Source organism: Larimichthys crocea, chromosome XXI (genome assembly GCF_000972845.2).
Source record: "Larimichthys crocea isolate SSNF chromosome XXI, L_crocea_2.0, whole genome shotgun sequence".
In the NCBI taxonomy this organism is placed as follows: domain Eukaryota; kingdom Metazoa; phylum Chordata; class Actinopteri; family Sciaenidae; genus Larimichthys; species Larimichthys crocea.
In genome coordinates, this window is record NC_040031.1 from 5,746,009 (window position 1) to 5,765,156 (window position 19,148).

The window sequence follows — 19,148 nt, forward strand, 5'->3', positions numbered from 1 at the left end:
TTTTTTCTTCTGAGGAAATGTAGTGAGTGTGTGCTGAGGAGACTGATAAAGAGGAAAGGGAGAAAACTGCTGACATGGAAGGGGTCTGTCATTAAGAAGGGTATGATGTCTGGTCAAAAAAAAGCTGAGGAGGAAAATCCTGGCTTTCAGAGACAATCAGCAAGAGTGTGTGTGTGTGTGTGATATTCAACATGATTGTGTGTGTGTGCAAACAGTATATACGGGTGTGTCCAGCCTAAGCATGCACTCAGTACATCTCTATGACTAATTGTAGAGACTGGGTGCTTTGAGGCAATCCTCGGCATCTATGAATGACTCATGAAAAAGCACTAATCTCCCAGCGGAGAACTGAGAGGAGGAGGAGGAGGAGGAGCAGGAGAAGAATGGGGATGTGGGGATGCAGAGAGCAGAGATTTGACCGAACAGCATGCCTCTGCTGTCTCATTTCCAATCCTGACTGAAGCAGATTACGCTCTCCTTTCTGCGTTGACACATTTGGGACGGATTCATAAGCCTTTGCTGGTGGATGGGTGTGCAATGTCGTCCTTTAAAAAGCTGCAGCCACCGCAATCGAGATGTTATTAACTCAATGAGGCTATTAACAGTCTTGCTGGGGCTCAATTATAAGTCTTAGTGTGCTTAGTGGACACTATGACAGGATAATAACTGTGGTAAATAAGGCCAGAGGATTGAAGCTAAGCTTCAGCTTTATTTCAGTGATGTTGGGTAAGAGAACGACTCAAGGGAAGCTTAAACATCAAAGAGTCATCAGAGAGGCTTTGTATCCGGGCTACATGCTTTTATACTTTTCTCCTCTCCTTTCTAACTCCACATATACCTGTGAACGTCTCATTGCCAGTTCAAAATGAGGAACAACTAGAAAAACGAGTGACAGGGGAGGTGAGTGCTTGTTGTGTTCATCAGGGACATCTGCTGACCAAACTGTGGAACTACAGCAAAATCAGGCAGCAGGGATAAGGTGAGATACACCTGCCTGCTTAACAAGCAGGTAATAAGCAACTGAAAAATAGCTATTATAATATAAAGATGTATAACACATGACATACATAGCAACAACATAACAGCACCACCATCGTCACAGTCATGCTCCAAACACTCTCACATACCCGTGAGCAGGGAGACTTTGTGGAAGGTGCCCTCCAACTTTCCCATGAGAATGTGCACAAAGCCGTCTTTGGACAGATGCCCCGCCTCTTTGGAGCTCTGGTCATAAACCACCACTTCCTGCTTCCTGCCCAGCTCCACCTGCACAAAGAGAAAACAACAAGGAAGAGAGAAGAGTTTATTTTCTAATGTGGAAAGTATGCAGTACCAATAAGGAAGACTTTGTTAGTTAACATGACAGGCATATTGGAAAATGCACACACACACAGGTTAAACAGGTTAAACATATACATTTTATCAGACTAACTGTTCCTGAAAATTGATACTTAAAAGGTAGTTCATAGTTACATGAGCTGCTGCAGGATTCAAACCTGCAACCTGTCCGACCCTGAGACAGTTTTACCAAACACTCTTGAAGCCCTGATATGCACCAGGAAGCAGCAGTAAGAAAATCATTATGAACTTACAAACACACCACTGGGAGTTATGACAATAAACATTCATCGATGCCAGAGACTGCAACAGTGAGCAGGATGAACTACAGGTGATTCTAGAGTTAGTTATGAGGTTATAATGATAAGGATAGGATCATGAATAACGCATTAGGGCTGAGTGTTGCACTATGTAACTGTGACTGCAATATTTACTGTGCAGATACTGCTGACGTTGTTGTTTGCCAGGTGATATTAGTAAACTCATAAGAGCGCGACATATTGTGAAGGGTGTGGGCATCCATCAATGCATCATTGTCAGTATCAGAACCAGATTGTGAGAGGGATGTGAAGATGTGAGCATGCGTCGCCTGTGTGTGCTTGCACGAGAGAGTGTGAGCATGTGCATGTGCCTCGCGCACACACACACCAGCCCAGGCTGTGTTGTTCACCATGTTGTCAGGCAGGCTTTGGTCACATGACCATCACGCAGTGCCTACTGCAGCTATGAATCACTGCATCATTGAACCGCCACTGGACAGGAGAGGAGAGAGGGAGGAGGAATCAGGGTGAGCGGAAGGGAGGGATGAAGAGGGTGGGGGTAGCTGTGTAGCGGGGCAGGGAAAGATAGAGATGAGATGGAACGAGATGCAAGAGGAAAACAAAGAGGGAGTAAGGGACGAGGATGACAACTCACTGTGTTTTTTTTGTTTATCTCAATATGCAGCCCACCACCCTCATCTAAAATGTGCCATTGAACAGACACTAGCTGCAAGGCAAAACAGCACTTTCTCTAAGCGTGACATCCATCTTTTCTTCACTCCCTGTATGCTTAAAAGGCACACTGGTGATGATAGCTCATGCTATACACAGCTACACAGTGTGCATAGAGAGTGCCTGATTATGTTTTCTGCTTACAGAGCAGCTGTATCTGGGCAGACAGCCATGCAGGTGATTTAGACAGCACAAGGTCAGTCTCTGAAGTCTGGTTACAAGTAACTCTGGTCCAGTAAAAACTGGCTTAGCTCCGCCTGCCTGCATCCAGCACCAATACCGACATAAAAGCATAAAAAAAGCTGATCTGTAGCATTGATCATGAGTGACTTCAAACATTGTTTTGATGATACACCCATGATGCCTAAAAAGATTAATGTCTTCAAAATCTGTTTGTTGAGTCTCAGTCTCGTTGGGGACCTTTGTTGCATGCCATTCCCTATCCCTCTATCCTCTAATTTCCTGTCATTTCTAAACGTTACTATTAAACTATACTATTAAAGTTATATAATACACCAAAATACTTTCTTATTTGTCAGAAACACGGATGACCTGCCATTGCACCTGGCCAAGTATTTGCTTACATACAAATAGTCTATCAAGAGATATAATCAAATAAAACACAAATTTACTGCAAATTAAAAATACCCCGTGTTTACCCTTTGTTTGCTAACTTTCATCTTTACCTGTCCATGTTCATCTTCATTCATCCATTTTCTTGCTTTAAATCTCCCTCACCCTCCATCTTTACTAACCCTGGATAATTTCGGCTAATAATCCTAATGGGATCAAATCTAATTTGGGAGACTGATCTGAACGCCCGAGGATTACAGGCCTTTAATTATACATACGTGCATAACTACACACACAGACTGTACAACATACTCAGCGGTCTTGTTTGTCAACTGCACAGTGAGACAAGCAATGAGTCACATAGTATTTATCTGCTTCACAACCTCATAACTTAACAAAAATTTAAATTGTGAGTATTTTGCCTGATTTTGCAGACAGACCTAGTATCTAACTCTCTGGACTAACTACATCCTTCTTGTTCTTGTTGATGTTATGTATTTAAATTCAGCTGCAAAGGACAGATTACAGTTTTAATCTGTAGTTTTCAATGAATGCATAGTAAATGATATTCATTCAATGTTAGAGCTAAGAGGATGAAATTACAACTCCACTCATCGCATCTGAACGTTTTCCCTGCACAAGCAGCCTCTACATCTGATAGAAGTGTATGAAAAATAGTAAAAAATAGTATAATATCAGCTAAACTTTAGATTCTGCTTTAAGCTCAAGCTACACTTACAGCTCAGTGATATGCACAGAGTTTGCTGCAGTGTTAGAGGTCAACGACCCGAGGAAGCGTGTGGCTGGCGGTCTGACTGCAGCAATAGTACAGATCCCTCGTCCCTCTGCAGTGCTACAGCATCACTACTACTACTGTACTGGGCCAGGCACTCTGACGCATGCACACTGCAGGTAAACAAGGAATGCCACTGGCAGCGAGAAGGAAAAAGGAGGGGCCGTGGAAAGAGAGGTGAAAAGTGGGGGGGGGGCAGAGTTATATAAGAAAATGGGGGGGGCAGGAAGAGGTTTAGGGGGTAAATTGAGGCAGCCAGACGTTCAGATGTAAATAAAGGGAGAAGAGGGAGGAGGAGGGTGCAAAGAGGGACAGAAGGTGGCACTGGCAGACCAAATGCTTATGATCCTGCTGCACCCGAGCTTTCTCATGAGGATTTAAGGGCTGGCATCACAGCGGGACAGAAACAAGGAGAATGGGCGGACAGGGCAGACGAAACACAGTATAAGAAGTGTTTACATTATGTGAACTGAGAAAAAAAAGAGTAAAATGGAAAAAGTGAAAGTGTTGGGTTGGAGACAGAAGTGTATGCATGTTTTATATTAACTCAGTGTTATGAAATATAAGAGGAGTGGGAGGAAAACAAGGTCAGACACGAGGCTGTGAGTCAAGGCTCGGCCTCACTGTCAATGCTCCTCTGTAGGGACAGTCCTGGTGCCACACACACACACACACACACACACACACACACACACACACACACACACACACACACACACACACACACAAGCCATGAAGGATAGATGACTGGTAGCTTGGCAACAAACAATATCTGTTAAAAATTGTGAAAGCAGCCACCCTGTATATGGTAAGTGCTTGCGTAAGAAAGTGAAACATGGTTTGTCCTGACCTCAGCAGTGCTACTGACCAGTGACAAGGTCAGTGCTGAGGTCAGTGCTGAGCGGGACAGTATGTGTGTGTTTGTGTGTGAACTGGCCTGTGAGACAACATCAGCATAAACAGTCTAAAAATGGCCCCACATTCCTGAAGCACAGTCTAGGTCCTTTCAGTGTGTGTGTCCTCTCTGGGATGTCCCACAGAAAACAAGTCCAATGCAGTATGAACTCGCTTCAGCTTAACCGTGTTTCAAGCTCTTACTGTGAATGTAAAGCTGGGGAATAAAATACACTTTGCATTTTGATGCCAAGATTGTTTTTAACAAGGACACAAGAGTCAGACCATGTGCTTTTACATCTGTTCACAAACTTCATACATACTGTACATATCACACCTTCATTCCCCTGCTTTTGCTTAATTTAAAGGCACATTTTGACTAGACTTATTATGTAAATCTGAATCTGAAGCTTAAAGGTTGGGCACTCCCAAAACAACACATGATACGAAATCCGTTACATAGAGGACCTGCTGAAACAGGTCTCTTCGAGCAGTTGATGTGTCAGTTTAAGATACAGGGTGCGACATATACCACTCGCCGCTGTAAAGATACCAGCCTGAGGCCAGATGATGTCATTGACTGGCACTGACAGCTGCCATTTCCATGTGTGTGTAGGTGTGATGTGTGTCCCTGTGCTTCTATCCTTATGAGGACCAATTAAAAAGTAGTTTATAGTTCTGGGTTTAGGCAGCAGGTTCAGGTTTGTGTTTAAAACTAGCAACTAGCATGGTGTTTACATTTACATAGATGATTAAGGAATGGGAAATTAATCTTGTTAGTGGAAAGTCCTCAAAAGTACACTGTTAAACTGTGTGTGTGTGTGTGTGTGTGTGTCAGACAAGGATGTGGCAGGGTGGTGAAAGTCCCTGATGCCTCTGTGCATGTGCAGTGTGAGGTCATCAATGATCGCTTCAGAGATCTGGTCATCTGATCTGGTCACACCCTCACACCCCTAATGTCAGAGCACCTTTAAAACACACACACACACACACACACACACACACACACACACACACACACACACACACACACACACACACACCACATTCCCCACATAAGTAATGCCTCTAGCCAATTACGTAGTAGACAATTTCTGTCACATGCTGTAGATCCGGTTATACAACGTCATCTTCACAAATAATGAAAGCCACATTTCATATCTGAACATCATCTGTGAATTTTTCCATTTTCAGCCCATGATCTTAAAAATACATTTTTACATAAACTTCCACAGTCCTTCATGGTTCAGTAGGTTAGGTCTGAAACTATACACAGTGTGTGAGTGCGTCTATGTCAAACAGTAAGTTCTTTAAAGCAAACAATGATTCATGTCATGACTTCATCAAAGCAAACACATGACATATCCGGCTCTGTCGAAAAAAACACCGCCAGCTACAGTGTCTTTGTTTGAACTTGGCATTAGGAAAAATGTGAATGAAACATACAAAAAAATTCCCTGTGTTTGCCCTCTGGGTAATCTGGGAAAAAATCCACACAATGAGTCATCAACTAAGTTCTCAGTTCTGCTGCTACCGTTAAGGCGGATGACACTTGAAACACTTATGTGGATCTTTGCCCTGTGTCTGACACTTAGATAACAGGCAATGTAGTTTATTCTTACTCAACCTCGGGAATACTCGCCTTTGTTTCTTCAAAATTAGCCATGAATTTCCCATCATGTGCTGTTACAGCCAGCACACTTCCAAGAAGGATAAACAGGACTTAGGGTGTGTCAAAACTGGAATTGATGGAGGTCTTCTACTTTGCATAAATGCATTAGTTGGGCACGTGCCGAGTCCCCTTGTGCTTGACAGCAGGGCACTCAGCCAATCCTACCAATTAAAATCATAGACAAGATCACAGACCCATCGTCTGGCTCTCTTTATTACTACATGGCCATTAGAACAAAAAAAACAACATTTGGGCTACCATTCATTATCATTATCATGTTGGTATATACTGTAACACTTGAAGACATACTAACAAGAGCACAAATAATTAACCACGTATGTGCTATTCCACTGTTACAAAGTAACAAAGCATTAGAGCATTACAAATAACGACCTGCTGATTATTTTTCTCAATTAATCTTTTAGTTTATACAGTTAAAAACAACAGAACCACACTGTGTGGAGCTCATTGTAATCTGATTTTGTGAGAGGAACAACAAAGTTTTACAAGAACACTAACGATAATGTGGATTAGCCACATCTGGTTTATACCCGATCCACTTAATTAGGTCACTAAGCCAGTCTTAAAAATCATAAATGTCGAATCACAGGCAAATTTAATGCTCTATTTGTGTACTACAAAATAAAGCCTTCTAAGACGTGGTTTTTAAATATTTAATTTCCATTCACAGCCAAGAGTAACGTCTGTCTCCATGAGTACGCTGCTGGGTTCCATTCATCCAAGGTCTGCGGAGAAAGGATCTACCCACTTCTTGTCAAACTCTGTCAAGCAAACCTTCAAAAACCGGTAGAACATTAGCACCTTGATCATCAACGACACCATATTTCCGTACATTTTCACCCACCACCTCCAACTGTATCACATTGTTGCAGTTAGCCCGTGGTAATGCCTTGTCAACCAACTCTCTGATTATCCCTTTCGCATCCCGATAAAATGTAGCAATATTGGGAACATCTCCCAGAGGGGGAACGGCAAAGATACGTCTAACTGTATGAGTGTTAAAGTGATCATGTGAGGCTGCTCTGATATCTCTGTCCCCTAAGTCATTTATAGAGGTCAGATGGTTCTCAGATACGCGTTTCACAGGTACCTGATGTCTCCGACCACATGGTGAGAGAATTTCTCTCATCCGTTATTATTATTGTGAAAATAATACCCCAGCTCCCAAACATAACACCCCAGCAACTTACTCACAAAATAGCCATACATCATTCTCACGTGACCAAACATCTAAACATATGCTAATTCATACCGTGAGAAACATTACGTCATCTTTAGTTATAAACATATGCTAATTTATGCAGCGGGAATATTACCTCAATTTCTTTTATAAAAATATGATAATTTATGCAGCTGGATGATTACGTCAACTTAATTTATGCAAAAGGGGGCATGGCTAAAGAACAACAGGACCTGTCAAAACCGAGTTCAACAAGAAGTGGGTAGATCATCTTTCTGTCTGCCCTCCATAGGAAGGGTGCTTCCCCAGGCTGGCTCCCGGTAGCAAAAACCTCTGGTCCATCTGTCAGGACGGCTGTCCTCGCCACAGCAGCAGGGATTAGTCAGGTTTAAGCCAAGAAACCAGCCGCCTGCCCTCCAGCCTGTCAGAAAAGGCACGAGGAAGCCCCATTCCCAACGAAGCCTGTGCCATCCCTCTCCCAGCAGAGGTCCACCACCACCTAACCTACTGTATCCAGCTCTTGCTGACCCACATTAATAGACGGCATTAATAAAGAGGTTATGAAGGGATGGAATGTGAAAGGGAGAAGAAAGAGGACACCATTTTGATTGCTACTGCTGTGCTGGTCATGGATGTTCATTCAGCTCAGTTAACTGAAGCGTTGGGAGCTTCTATGAAAGAGGGTGAGTGCAGCGCCTTGGGGGACGCAGGCTATTAGTGCTCAATGGGATGTGAGGCGGGAGGCAGCCGAGGAGGAGGCGGAGGCAGCAGCCCATCCGTGAATACCCACAGTGCTGCTCTCCCGCTTCCTGCATTCACTTCCCCAACAAAGAGTCACAATGGTGTCCTTTGCTGTCTTGGCTGGCTGAGGCGGCTCCTGGCGATGCTCAGAGCCATGTGGGGGGTAGAGAGGAGGGTGTGTGTGTGTGTGTGTGTGTGTGTGAGGGGTTAGCTGGGAGCCGGCTTTAACACCACACAGCCAGTCTGCACGTGCCCAGCCCGCGGCCTGCCAGTGGTCGCACAAAAGGGATGATGTCATGCTTAGCCAATAACAAAAGAGTCTGGGTCCGTCGGGCCCTCCTCTCTCACACGGCTAGTTCCAGCTTTATCCAGCCTAGCATTAATCGCAAGCCTTATCCTCTTTACTGGGGGTGGGGAATGGATAATAACAAACCTAGAGATGGGGCAACCTTAGATAGAGAGAGGAAGAAGAGAGGTAAAAGGAATAAATGATGAAGGATGCTGCAAGCTATGGGAGAAAGACAGACAGACAGAGATCGAAAGTGAGAGGATTCAGGAAGCATGGCTCTCTGGGGTGCCACAGTGTGAGACCGGTCAACCATAGGGCCCCACACAGAGACAGACCCAATAGGCCCAGCAAAGAAACACACTCAAGCTTGCTGCACTGACTCAAGTAATAAAACTCAAAGTCTGATTAGATCCAAAACCTCTTATACTTCACAGCTCACCAGCTGCAGCTTTTATTTTCTTTTTATGCCTACATGCATGTATTAGAAGAGCAGCCCTACAAGAGCATGCGTCATCGCAATCCAAAATATGTGAGCAAAAGTGGATCGGCCGGAATGGGTCATGAGATACGCCGTCTCCCGCGTAGTTTCAGGCACAGAGGTACATGTAATTTAGACTGGCAGGCCTCATTATACAAGAGGCATTATACAAGATTCTTGTCCAGTTAATAGTGGTAAATTTTGAGTGAGAAGAAAGGCATGTGGGTTTCAATGCCAGAAGCCCATGCAATAAAGCTGAATTAAAACTAATTGGTATAACAGAGAGTCGGTGAGAGAAAGCAGGCGTGTGAGGACTCTCTGCCAATGTACCAATTATACAGACGCTATTAGCTGAACTGAAGGTCATTTGACTTGAGAAAGTAACAATAATCCACAGTTCTCCTCCATTTTTACAATCTGACCATAAGGAAAGTGTCAGTCACCTACAAGCGTTAAGTGTAATCCAACAGGAGTAGCAAAGCAATAATCTAAAGCAATAATGTATAATTAGCACATTTGGTGAGCAGGGTGTGTTTTTGACGATTAAAGCTGTGCACCAAATGGAAATACAGAGTCAGTTTGTTCTCTGCAACTCTGGGGACTGATATAGTATCCATAAATGATAAAATGAGAGCAGGTAATACATCTCATTCATAAGCAGGTTCAACAGAATGAGATGTGTTGCAGATCATACTCACCTGCTCTTGGCAATCAGATAGTAAGACAAAAAAGCAAACAAAAGCATCTCATGGAGTGCCCTTCAAACTTAACGTGTCACACCTAAGAAAAGAATTTCAAACACCTGTTATGTGTCATAGGTTGGTGAATCAGCATTTTATTGCATTGGGTGTAACCCGGTTAAAAGTCGACTAAATGTCTAAAAATAACAGGAGAATGAGTGCAGCTTTCTCCACAGCTTTGTCCAATAGCATAGAACGGTTGGTTGACATACGCACACACGAACTACATGAGAGCACAAAACACATCCCACACATAAAACACAAACTTCCACCCCCTCCGTGCTTAGGTTTCCCCTCTCAGAGTTCCTTCAGTTTCACACAGCGACTAAAAATACAGGAGACAGCGTGCCACGACTGGACAGGCCATGGAAAAAAGGCTGTCATATTCGTAGGAGAAGTCATGGAAAACGCGAGGATCCGATTTCAGGGCCACTGATAAGCGACAAACTTACAGTACGCGCGCCTGCCCGCCAAATATAGCAGCCACTGACGTGGTGCAGACTTTGGTTAGCGCAGAGGAGGCAAATCTAGAACTGCAGCGAAACACGGGTCAAGCTGCTGGAAATGTTCTGAGGAACTCATGGAGATGTTAGGGAGTCACCGTCTTGCTGAAGGACACTTCAAACAGGGTGGACAATTGTTGACATGGTAACTTGAATCTGAGACCTCTGGTTAAAGGAAAGTCTTTGCTATTACTATCACAACTAGATGTATCTGCCTCATCTCTGAATAACAAAGAACACATAGTGTACTTCATCTCTATTACATACATGACACACAGAACATTGCTTTACTGCTGTAGTATAGAAGGGTATATCCTAAACATTAGCCCTTGAACACAGAGATGTTCTGAGGCTCAGGATTAAAACTCCATTTTATACATTTTGTCACAGAAGTCCCTGCTGCATTTGTGCTTTGCATTCCCGCGGTGCTTCTGCTGCTTCTGCCGAAACAAGCAAAATTATGCTGACTCGTTCCAACACACTGTGCTGTAAATGCACCACTACTCCCAACCCTCATTTGCGAGAGAAGTGTCAAATTTTGTTTCTGTATGTCACATGAAAATCTTCTAAATCCCCAAAGTCAACTTAGTACCTGTGCATTTTAAAGTGAAATAATCACATTTTCTTTTTATTGGGATCCCAATTGGCAGAGTAAAATGCATAACGATGCTATGACATGTGCATTCATTTTCCTAATGAATATACTTGATATATATTTTGGAAAATTAACTTAGAAGGTTACACACAAACAAAACTGGACCTAAATCCAGCGTTATGCTGGATGCTAGTGTTATGTTATGTGTGCAGGCCCCCACCTTCTCGCTCATCTTCGCCCAGACCTAAAACATCGTATTCACTGATCGTGTTATGTTTGTGTGCATAATGTTAAAACAAAAATACAACGAAGAGTTTATCAACTCAAAGCCATTTGAAATGCGAAGAAAAATGTGTTTTATTCTGGGAAAAGGTTTTTCCTGTTAAAAGAAGAGACTTTCAATATACAGCGTTTTGACAGTGGATGGTTGATTTGTAACAGTGGAAAGTTGACAACTTAGCTGGATTATGTGTTGTATTATTAAACTGGTAGGGATCCAGTGTCTTAAAGACAAGTCTTTCTAATCACTGCCATCACATCCTACCATCCAAAAAGTAACTGCCAGGCAGCTTTGACTCACCTTCACCTTGCCGTTTGGTTGCAGCAGCTCAGTGACAGACACCTTGTCCTGCTGCAGTCGTCTCTTCACCAGCTTGGAACAGCAGACGTTGACCGCACCTTGTACGTGCGACGCATTGTACTCAGAAAATGTCCTGCTGTCAATCACCAGCAAACGTCCAGTTCCTCTCTGGATGAGGCTCGCCAGGCGCTTGATGTCCATGGCGCTTCGCTTAGTCGGCCCTTTCTCTCCTGCCATGTTGTAGGAGGGCGGAATGATCACCCTGGGTCACTGACGTGAGGTAGTAAGGGATGGGGGTGCGGAGGAAGAGGGGTAGTTGAAAGAGGGAAAGGTAGAGAAGAGATGGGGAGGAGGAGTTGAGGTCAGCGGAGGAGGAGGGCTACCACCGGAGCAGGTGCTGAGAGATCCATGGTGCCTGAAAATAAGAAGACAAATGGAGAAGAAAATGTAACAGTTAGAAAAGAATCACACTCTCTGAGGAAATTATGGCATTTAATGGTCTGATCTGATGGTCTATTATTGGCCTGCAGTGACACTGACAGCTGATGATCAGACATCAAGGGCTCGAGCACCTCTTGTCCTGAGTTTTAGTCTACTCATTCCAAGTGCAACAAATAAAATCAGTCAAACCACACGGCTACAAAGCGACGATGACAGATTAATTTCCAAACCACAAAGTGCACATTGTATTTTTGTGCATTTGTATTATGTTTTACTGTCAGACTTTGAGGACTCTGAATATTAAAAATAGCTACAATGCTAAACACGAATATAAAAGTTATTTAAAGCCTTAAAAGCCAACCGGATCGCCCGCCGGGACTTATCAGCTCTGAGATCTGACAAGTATCACACATCCAAACACAAAGCCGAAGACTTAAGTTAGACATGCACAACAATAAAAAAGCATGTGTGTGCGTGCGTGTACAAGTGTGTGTTAAGGTTGGTTGCTGTTGATCGGGGGTCTCTTGTGTGGCAGCTCATGAAACAGGAAACTGAGGGCGTGAGATAAATTAAGCAAGGGGAATTCAGAGAGCAGGTCTGGACACAGGCAAACAGGCCTGTGTGACATCCTGTGTATGTCTGTGTGTGAAGGCGAGTGTGCGTTTGTGTGTGTGTGTGTGTGTTAAAGAGAGACGCCCCTAAACGACGAACTGCCTCCTCCTATCCATCACTACTAATCACAGTGATCTCCTCCCAGTCACGTTCACCACAGCACTTGTACATTAGACGCAAGACACACACACACATACAATCATTTATCAGTGCTGGAAGATCCATGACTTGTATGTGTGTGAGAAAAAGTGCGCTAGGCTAAATACGACCCTTATAAAATCCACTGTGCCATTAGTTGGGAGAGAATATATATTTATAAGGCCCCTGAGTGAGGTCCTGATCCTGTTGAGGACCATTTCCTTGGTCAACGGGGTGTCACGCGACAAGTGAGAAGGTCAGAATGTGAATGCAGTCATGTTGTTTTATTCATCTACAGGCACACGGTGTCATGAAATATGAATGGGCCTCCTCTCATTTACCCCAAAGCCTAAATGGAGGTTTAAACCTCGGCTAAAAAGGGAGAGTGTGACAGACAGTGATGTACAAGCAGATAGCGGAGGGAGATAAAGCAGAAAAACACAAACACTATCGCACAATAATCACACATTCGCAAAGAATACAATTAAAGAGGGGAAATGACAGGGGGAAATGGAAAGCAAAAAAAAAAAAAAAAAAACTTTATGTAGGCGATGAGAAACAGAAGCATGAAACATTTTGTACACCAGAACAGTGGTGAGATGGTGGGCGAGAAAACAGAGACTGAGAGAGAGGAGATGTGGAGAAACTGGGTCTTCTGATCAGTAGTGTCTTGGGAAGATGCCCAGGCAGCTCAGCTCTGCAACTTTTCACCTCTGTTCTGACACTACTGCCGTGGAGGGAGGGGAAGGAGTGAGGAGGGAGGGGAGAGAGGAGTGTTGAGGTAACAAAGGATGTTTTTCAGTGAGGATCTCTCCAGCCTAGCAACTCAGCCGGCTCAAGGTAAGGGTGGACAATCGTGAAGGAAAGAGATAAAGAGAAACAGTCCGCTTGAAAGAAAATGAGAAAATGAGTGACAGAGAGAGAGAGAGAACATTTACATAAGCTAACTTGCAGATTGCACCAAACCTAAGACGTGGATGTGGACTCGATCATCGTATGTCTTCTGCAGGCTGCAGGCCAAGCCTGAACATAGATGTACACATGCTGTTGCTGCCTGGCAACCTGCCTGATGCAAGCGCAGCAGCACAGAAACATGGAAGAAAATCTAGATAGACAGTAACAACTGTCTGCACCGTAAACACAGCCAAACAGCTGCTGTATCAGAAAGTAACTACTGTACAGTTAAGGCATGTGCAACACAAACAAGCCATAACAGACAAATCTTAGTTATATAAAATATAAGATAGTCAAGCCAGACAAAAAAAATTCAAGGTGAACATAGTGCATCTTATAAAACAAATAAAACGTAATCCAGTTAATCTAGTTTAATCTCTCTGTTGTCATAGTGATGATTGAATGTGGATTTCTGCATTAAATCTTTAAGCAAAGCACAATTTTTACGCAGCACACGAGCATACTTGACACAGTGACATTTACCCACTTTTCCAATGATGCAGGAATACTAAGGATAGCAGCAATGCCAGTGCTCCTCTACCACAAACAGCCCCCGCCACATTACGACCTGCCCCATCACCTGTTGTACCATACCTTTTATGGCGCGGAGCCCTTTAGCCGACCAGCTAACAACACAACGTCCAGGGGTGTGAATCTTTTTTCCCCTCTTTTTCCCTCCTGCTGCTGAGCACAACATCTGACGCTGCATATGTCTAATGGCGACTGCTCTCCCACCCGCCCAGCCTCTCATGCTTTTTCTCTCTGAATCCCTCCTTCCTCTCCTCTATCACTCTCTTTCTTGCTCTTGTGCAGCGAACAGGGACGGGGAGGAGTGTGCAGGTTTACATGTGTGACGGTAGCGAGAGGGAGAGACTGGTGCTCTGCACCTTTCTGGGCTGGTAGACAATCATCATCCGGTAACCTTGCGGACACTATTTGTGTGCACAAGAACAGGAAGATGACAGGAGGAAGTAAAGGCAACAGAGAAAGAGACAGAGACAGGACAATATCAGAATATGGAAAGGGAGAGAAATAAGATGATGAATGAGACAGAGAGGAAGCACAATCCTCAGCATGCTTACTCAGCATAACAACCACAAACCGACCCCCCTTTATGCAAAAACCACCTTTCTTCCTCCATCTTGCATCCAGGCAAAAACAATAGGGAGCAAAAACAAACAAGCTCCTCAAACTAAAATAAGCGGCAGCCAGAAGCTCGCTCGCTCGCTGTGAGGCTGAACAGAGGAAAACAAGCTGAGAGGAGAGAAAGCGAAGAGACAGAGACAGTGTGTATAGGCCCGGAGCAGATTCTGTTGTTGCCATAGAAACAGCCCGGTTGGGGTGAGCAGGGGGCACGGGGAGGGTGATGGTGATGGGATGCTACTGGTGCTGACGCTGGATCAGGATAGAAGAGGGGAGAGGGCTAAAAATGACAGTGTGTACACTTGTAGAAGAGATACTCTCAACTTGAGCTGTGTGAATACATCAGCATTATTAGATTTTACAATCTTCAAGGTGCCATGTTTGATATTAATATTCAAAATATTTCCGAGATTTGGTCTGGTCCCATTCTACTCGTCTGAGAAAGCAAATTTAGCATCACTCTTCTTTCCTAAATTTGTCCTGAGACGTATGAAGGACAACATCGTACTGGCTGCTTCTTCCAAAAACACAAGTTGATGTGCAACAAGTGCACGTGGACAAAAGATGTAGGCATGTGTGCACCTCCTTAAAGTTGAATAAATGCAATTACACCTTACCTGTTGGTGTGAGGCAGAAGAACCAGATCGACTGGTCCATTCTGGTCCGGCTTTTTCCATGTAGTTGGAGAATTTGAATATCTGAATTTACCTACAGTGCCTCCGAAGTACTGAAACTTTCAGTTGCGCATCTCTAAAGATATGGATGAGAAGCCTGTATTTATACAGAGCGTACACATGAAAGTATGAAGGAAGTGAAATGTTATACTTCCTTCATACTTTCCCTGTGGTTGGGGTACTGATACTTGTGTCTTACCTGCACTTCAAATTCATAAAAAAACAGGTGATACCTTATCGACTTTTATTAATCATACTCGACTCAATAGCTGACTAGATAAGATAAGAAATAATTGTTATTTCCACATTTAGAAGCATGCGTGTTTAAACTGACTTCAACACGTTGTTTTCTAGCTAAAGAGGAAATGCCGGAGATGTGCAGATTTTCCCCTGGCTTGTCAAGTCGAATGTAGTCACACAAATCATCAACAGACTTTACTGCTTCTCTCCTTACAGCTCATAACAAAAGACTGATAATAAAACTTTGTAACAGCACAATAAAACAAAGTTAGGGAAGTAACTTTGTCTCCATAAAATGGATAATCCATGCAGATGTATTCATAGGTCCTTTACACAAAACCATAAGCTAAGCATGATGGGCCAGCTCAATGATGCCATATCAGACATCAGGGAGGGAGGCAAACACAAAGAGAGCAACTGGAGGGCAACCAACACTGAGGTAATACCATCCAGGTTATTCATTAACTCCCTGCATAACGTCACCTGTGGCTAGAGCCTTTAGTACACTGATATGAAGCTGCCTCGTAGTTTCACACAATGACAGACACAAGTTGTTTGTTTAGACCACAAACAATTACGTCACAGGAGCATCTCATGCCCTTTATTCTGTGCCGCAGACTCTCTCATGAGCTAAAAGTTTGCATGTGCTTTTGTTTACGCACCGTGTCTTTACAGCGTGTGCGTCATTCATGCTTTAAAATGCGACCACAAAAAAGGGACTGCGCAGGTTTTCAGGCTAACACCATCAACACAGGGCTGCTGATAGGATTATAGAGTCAGCGGTGGAGGGGAGCAAGGGGAGAATTAAGGTATGTTGATATGAAAATGCTGCCGGATTAGGGGCTGCATAGGTTGTGTTTTGTGTGACTAACCCACAGACAGAATAAAACCCCATTGAAATCCAAGTGAGAAACAGGAATTAGAAAATGGATAAATTAATTTCCTGTCAGTAAACTAATAGATTCATTGTCTCAGCTCGACTTCAACTCAGAGATCAACTACCATGCCCCAGTACAGGCACAACAATCAGATAATAACATCCAAATCCAGTGTTGACCAAACTCTTATTTATGAACAGCTACTACATGTGATTGATAGCAATATATTTGAGCAGCTGGACATAAATAATAAATGTGTTCATCACAAATAGGGTGAATGACATGCCTGGTGTGTGTGTGTGTGTAATACAGGAATCGCATACATGGGAAAAAATAGCAGTGCAATATGAGTGATCCTGTTACAGTGATCATGTAATCTGGAAAAATCAATTCCTGGTCGGTTGGAGCAGAAACATCATCATACTGTAAACAACATAACCAGGTATAAAGCCTTCTGGTGCCTTTAATCAATACTCCTCCAATGGGCTGCTGCAAATTGCGGGGTCAGATAACAAACAGGGACTACCCTGGACTACAATAACAATAATTACGACATGGATATTGATGCAAACAATACTTAGAGAAAATGAGCCTTGAAAACTGTGAATGAATAAAAATCCTTAAAATGCACATCCTCAGACATCGTGACAAAGAAAAAGACGGGACATGGTGGCCTGTTTTGGTAACGTTAATAACAATGACGGAGGGTGAGTGCGCTTGTAGCGCACTATAATAAACCGACCTAGATTAGAAATAAGAATAGAAACACAATGCGGACAGCGGCCATTGCCTTTACAAAGGTTGCACAATCAGCATCAAGCAATGTTAAAATACAGGTTTGTGGAGAGGCTCGACTGCGCGTTGTTTTGAGTGGGAAACCTAGCCCTTGTGTTGTTATGACGCGTGGATATGCATGCGAAAATGTACCCCTCCATTTATCGGACAGGCTGTGATGATGATGCTGGTGATGATGATGATAATAAGCGAGCAAATAAAATAAAAAAAAACTGAGATCTGCCTACCTTTAAAGTGGCGGGACGGAAACACTCAGATCGGATGTTTGTTTAAAAATATAAGGATCGATAACTTCAGCCTGGGCGAGTTTAATTCCCATTATGAGACGGGCGCGCAGATGTCGGAGGGGGGCGGGGGAGGAGGTGCACGCGCTGACGGACTCGCCGCCGCAGCAGCAGCAGCGGTCTGGGGGGGGGCGCGAGCGCAGATACAGTAGCGAACAACCGCCGCTGCTAACGTTAGCTCTGCGGGTAGCAACGCACTTAGTAACAGCGTTTCACGTTTCTACTAATCGATACAAACGCTCGCACAAACACTCACCTACCTCAGGGGCTGCTCCACGCGGCTCCTTGTGTGTTATTCACCTGGCCTTCATGTGTGAAGGTTGACAGCGGCGGCAGCAGCGGCGGCGGAGGCGGCGGCCGTGTCTTCATCAGGCTGACCGGTGTTTACCTGGCTGTGTAGCGCGCGCGAGCGCTGGAGGGGGGGTAAGGGTGGGGGTGTGGAGGAGGAGGAGGAGGTGTGTGGGGGGGGGAGGACAGCAGTACAGCTGACACGAGCGGGTGACAGCGCCAGGAACAAACGAGACATGAAAGCGCGAGGACAGGCTACAAACCGCTTCCTCCAGCCGTTAAACTGACCTGGATACGTGGTCGGCTCGTGCAGGGGTAGATTAGCTCTGCTAGGCTAGGTTATAGCTAAAACGGGTAGTGTGTGTGTGTGTGTGTTGGGGAGGAGGAAGAGGAGGAGGGGGGGGTTAGTTACAGAAGGTGCACTTTAGCACTTTCTTGAACTAAAGCGATGAGGTCATGGTTCAGGCGAGAGAGGAGGAGGAGGGGGAGGAGGGGGGTATGAGGTTGACGTCACCTCCAGCCAATCAGCGCACACGGCTCAGGGGCTGGGTGACGTCAGCGCTCTGATCCGCGGATTAAAGGGCCAGTCCGAGGTTTTTAAAGGAGACGCGCTCATGAAGAGCGCTGTCACCATGATGAACAGGAGCCAGTGATACTTAAAGTGATTGTTTTCAAGCTATTCAGCTTTATATTGTGCTAATAATAGTTTCTTTACTAATAGAATGTCACTATGGGTTACATAGATTAGCAGAAAATTATATACAAAGGCTGATTTGTGGGGGTTTTTTGTGTTTGCCTCCATTGACTGGGAAATTAAGCCAATGCGCAAGTGCTAAAAACTGCAATTCCTCGAGCAGCTGCTTGAGGCAGGCTGCAGAAGAGAGTCAATCTCCACAAGCGGCAGTATTAAAATGTCCAACTTCACAGCGGAAATAAACATGTTTACAGGCTGGTTCAAAAAACGGTTTTGGTTTCCTTAGATAATTTCCCTGTTCATGACAACTATACTGAGGAAGAATTTTGTTTTAACTCATCAGGTAAAATTATATGAAGACTTAAAGTTATGCATAATTAACAGCGTGACCGCTTGATTGACAAGCAAGTGCTGTTACAGATGGCTTGTTTGAACACCACCAATGTTCCACGTCTTTGCCAATATTTAGATTAGCTGGGAGGCAGAAGAAGCAGTACTGCCAATAAGGTGGCAGCCAGTCCTTTCCATTCTTTATACTGCCAGTGGTTAAGGCTAAATCTGGTTGGGATATGGCAACAATATCCTTGCAGATCAGTCATGTGTAGATGCAAAATAATT

At 44.1% G+C, this 19,148-nt stretch overlaps 1 protein-coding gene across 4 annotated transcripts in view; it reads right to left on the reverse strand.

Moving 5' to 3' along the window:
• dusp8a (dual specificity phosphatase 8a) overlaps nucleotides 1-18,217 on the reverse strand; it is a 43,931-nt gene extending 25,714 nt beyond the window's left edge. The window contains exons 1-3 of one of the 4 annotated variants that reach the window (XM_019263088.2): nucleotides 17,809-18,217; nucleotides 11,390-11,804; nucleotides 1,128-1,266 (exon numbers count right to left, since the gene is read on the reverse strand). In XM_019263088.2, coding sequence (XP_019118633.1) covers nucleotides 1,128-1,266; nucleotides 11,390-11,626 — 376 coding nt within the window. In that variant the 5' untranslated portion in view covers nucleotides 11,627-11,804; nucleotides 17,809-18,217. Of the gene's footprint in view, nucleotides 1-1,127; nucleotides 1,267-11,389; nucleotides 11,805-14,128; nucleotides 14,294-17,491; nucleotides 17,628-17,804 lie in introns of those variants that run through there. The other 3 variants (XM_019263089.2, XM_010732754.3, XM_019263090.2) reach the window with 3 other exon arrangements.
• Between the last annotated feature and the right edge of the window lie 931 nt (nucleotides 18,218-19,148).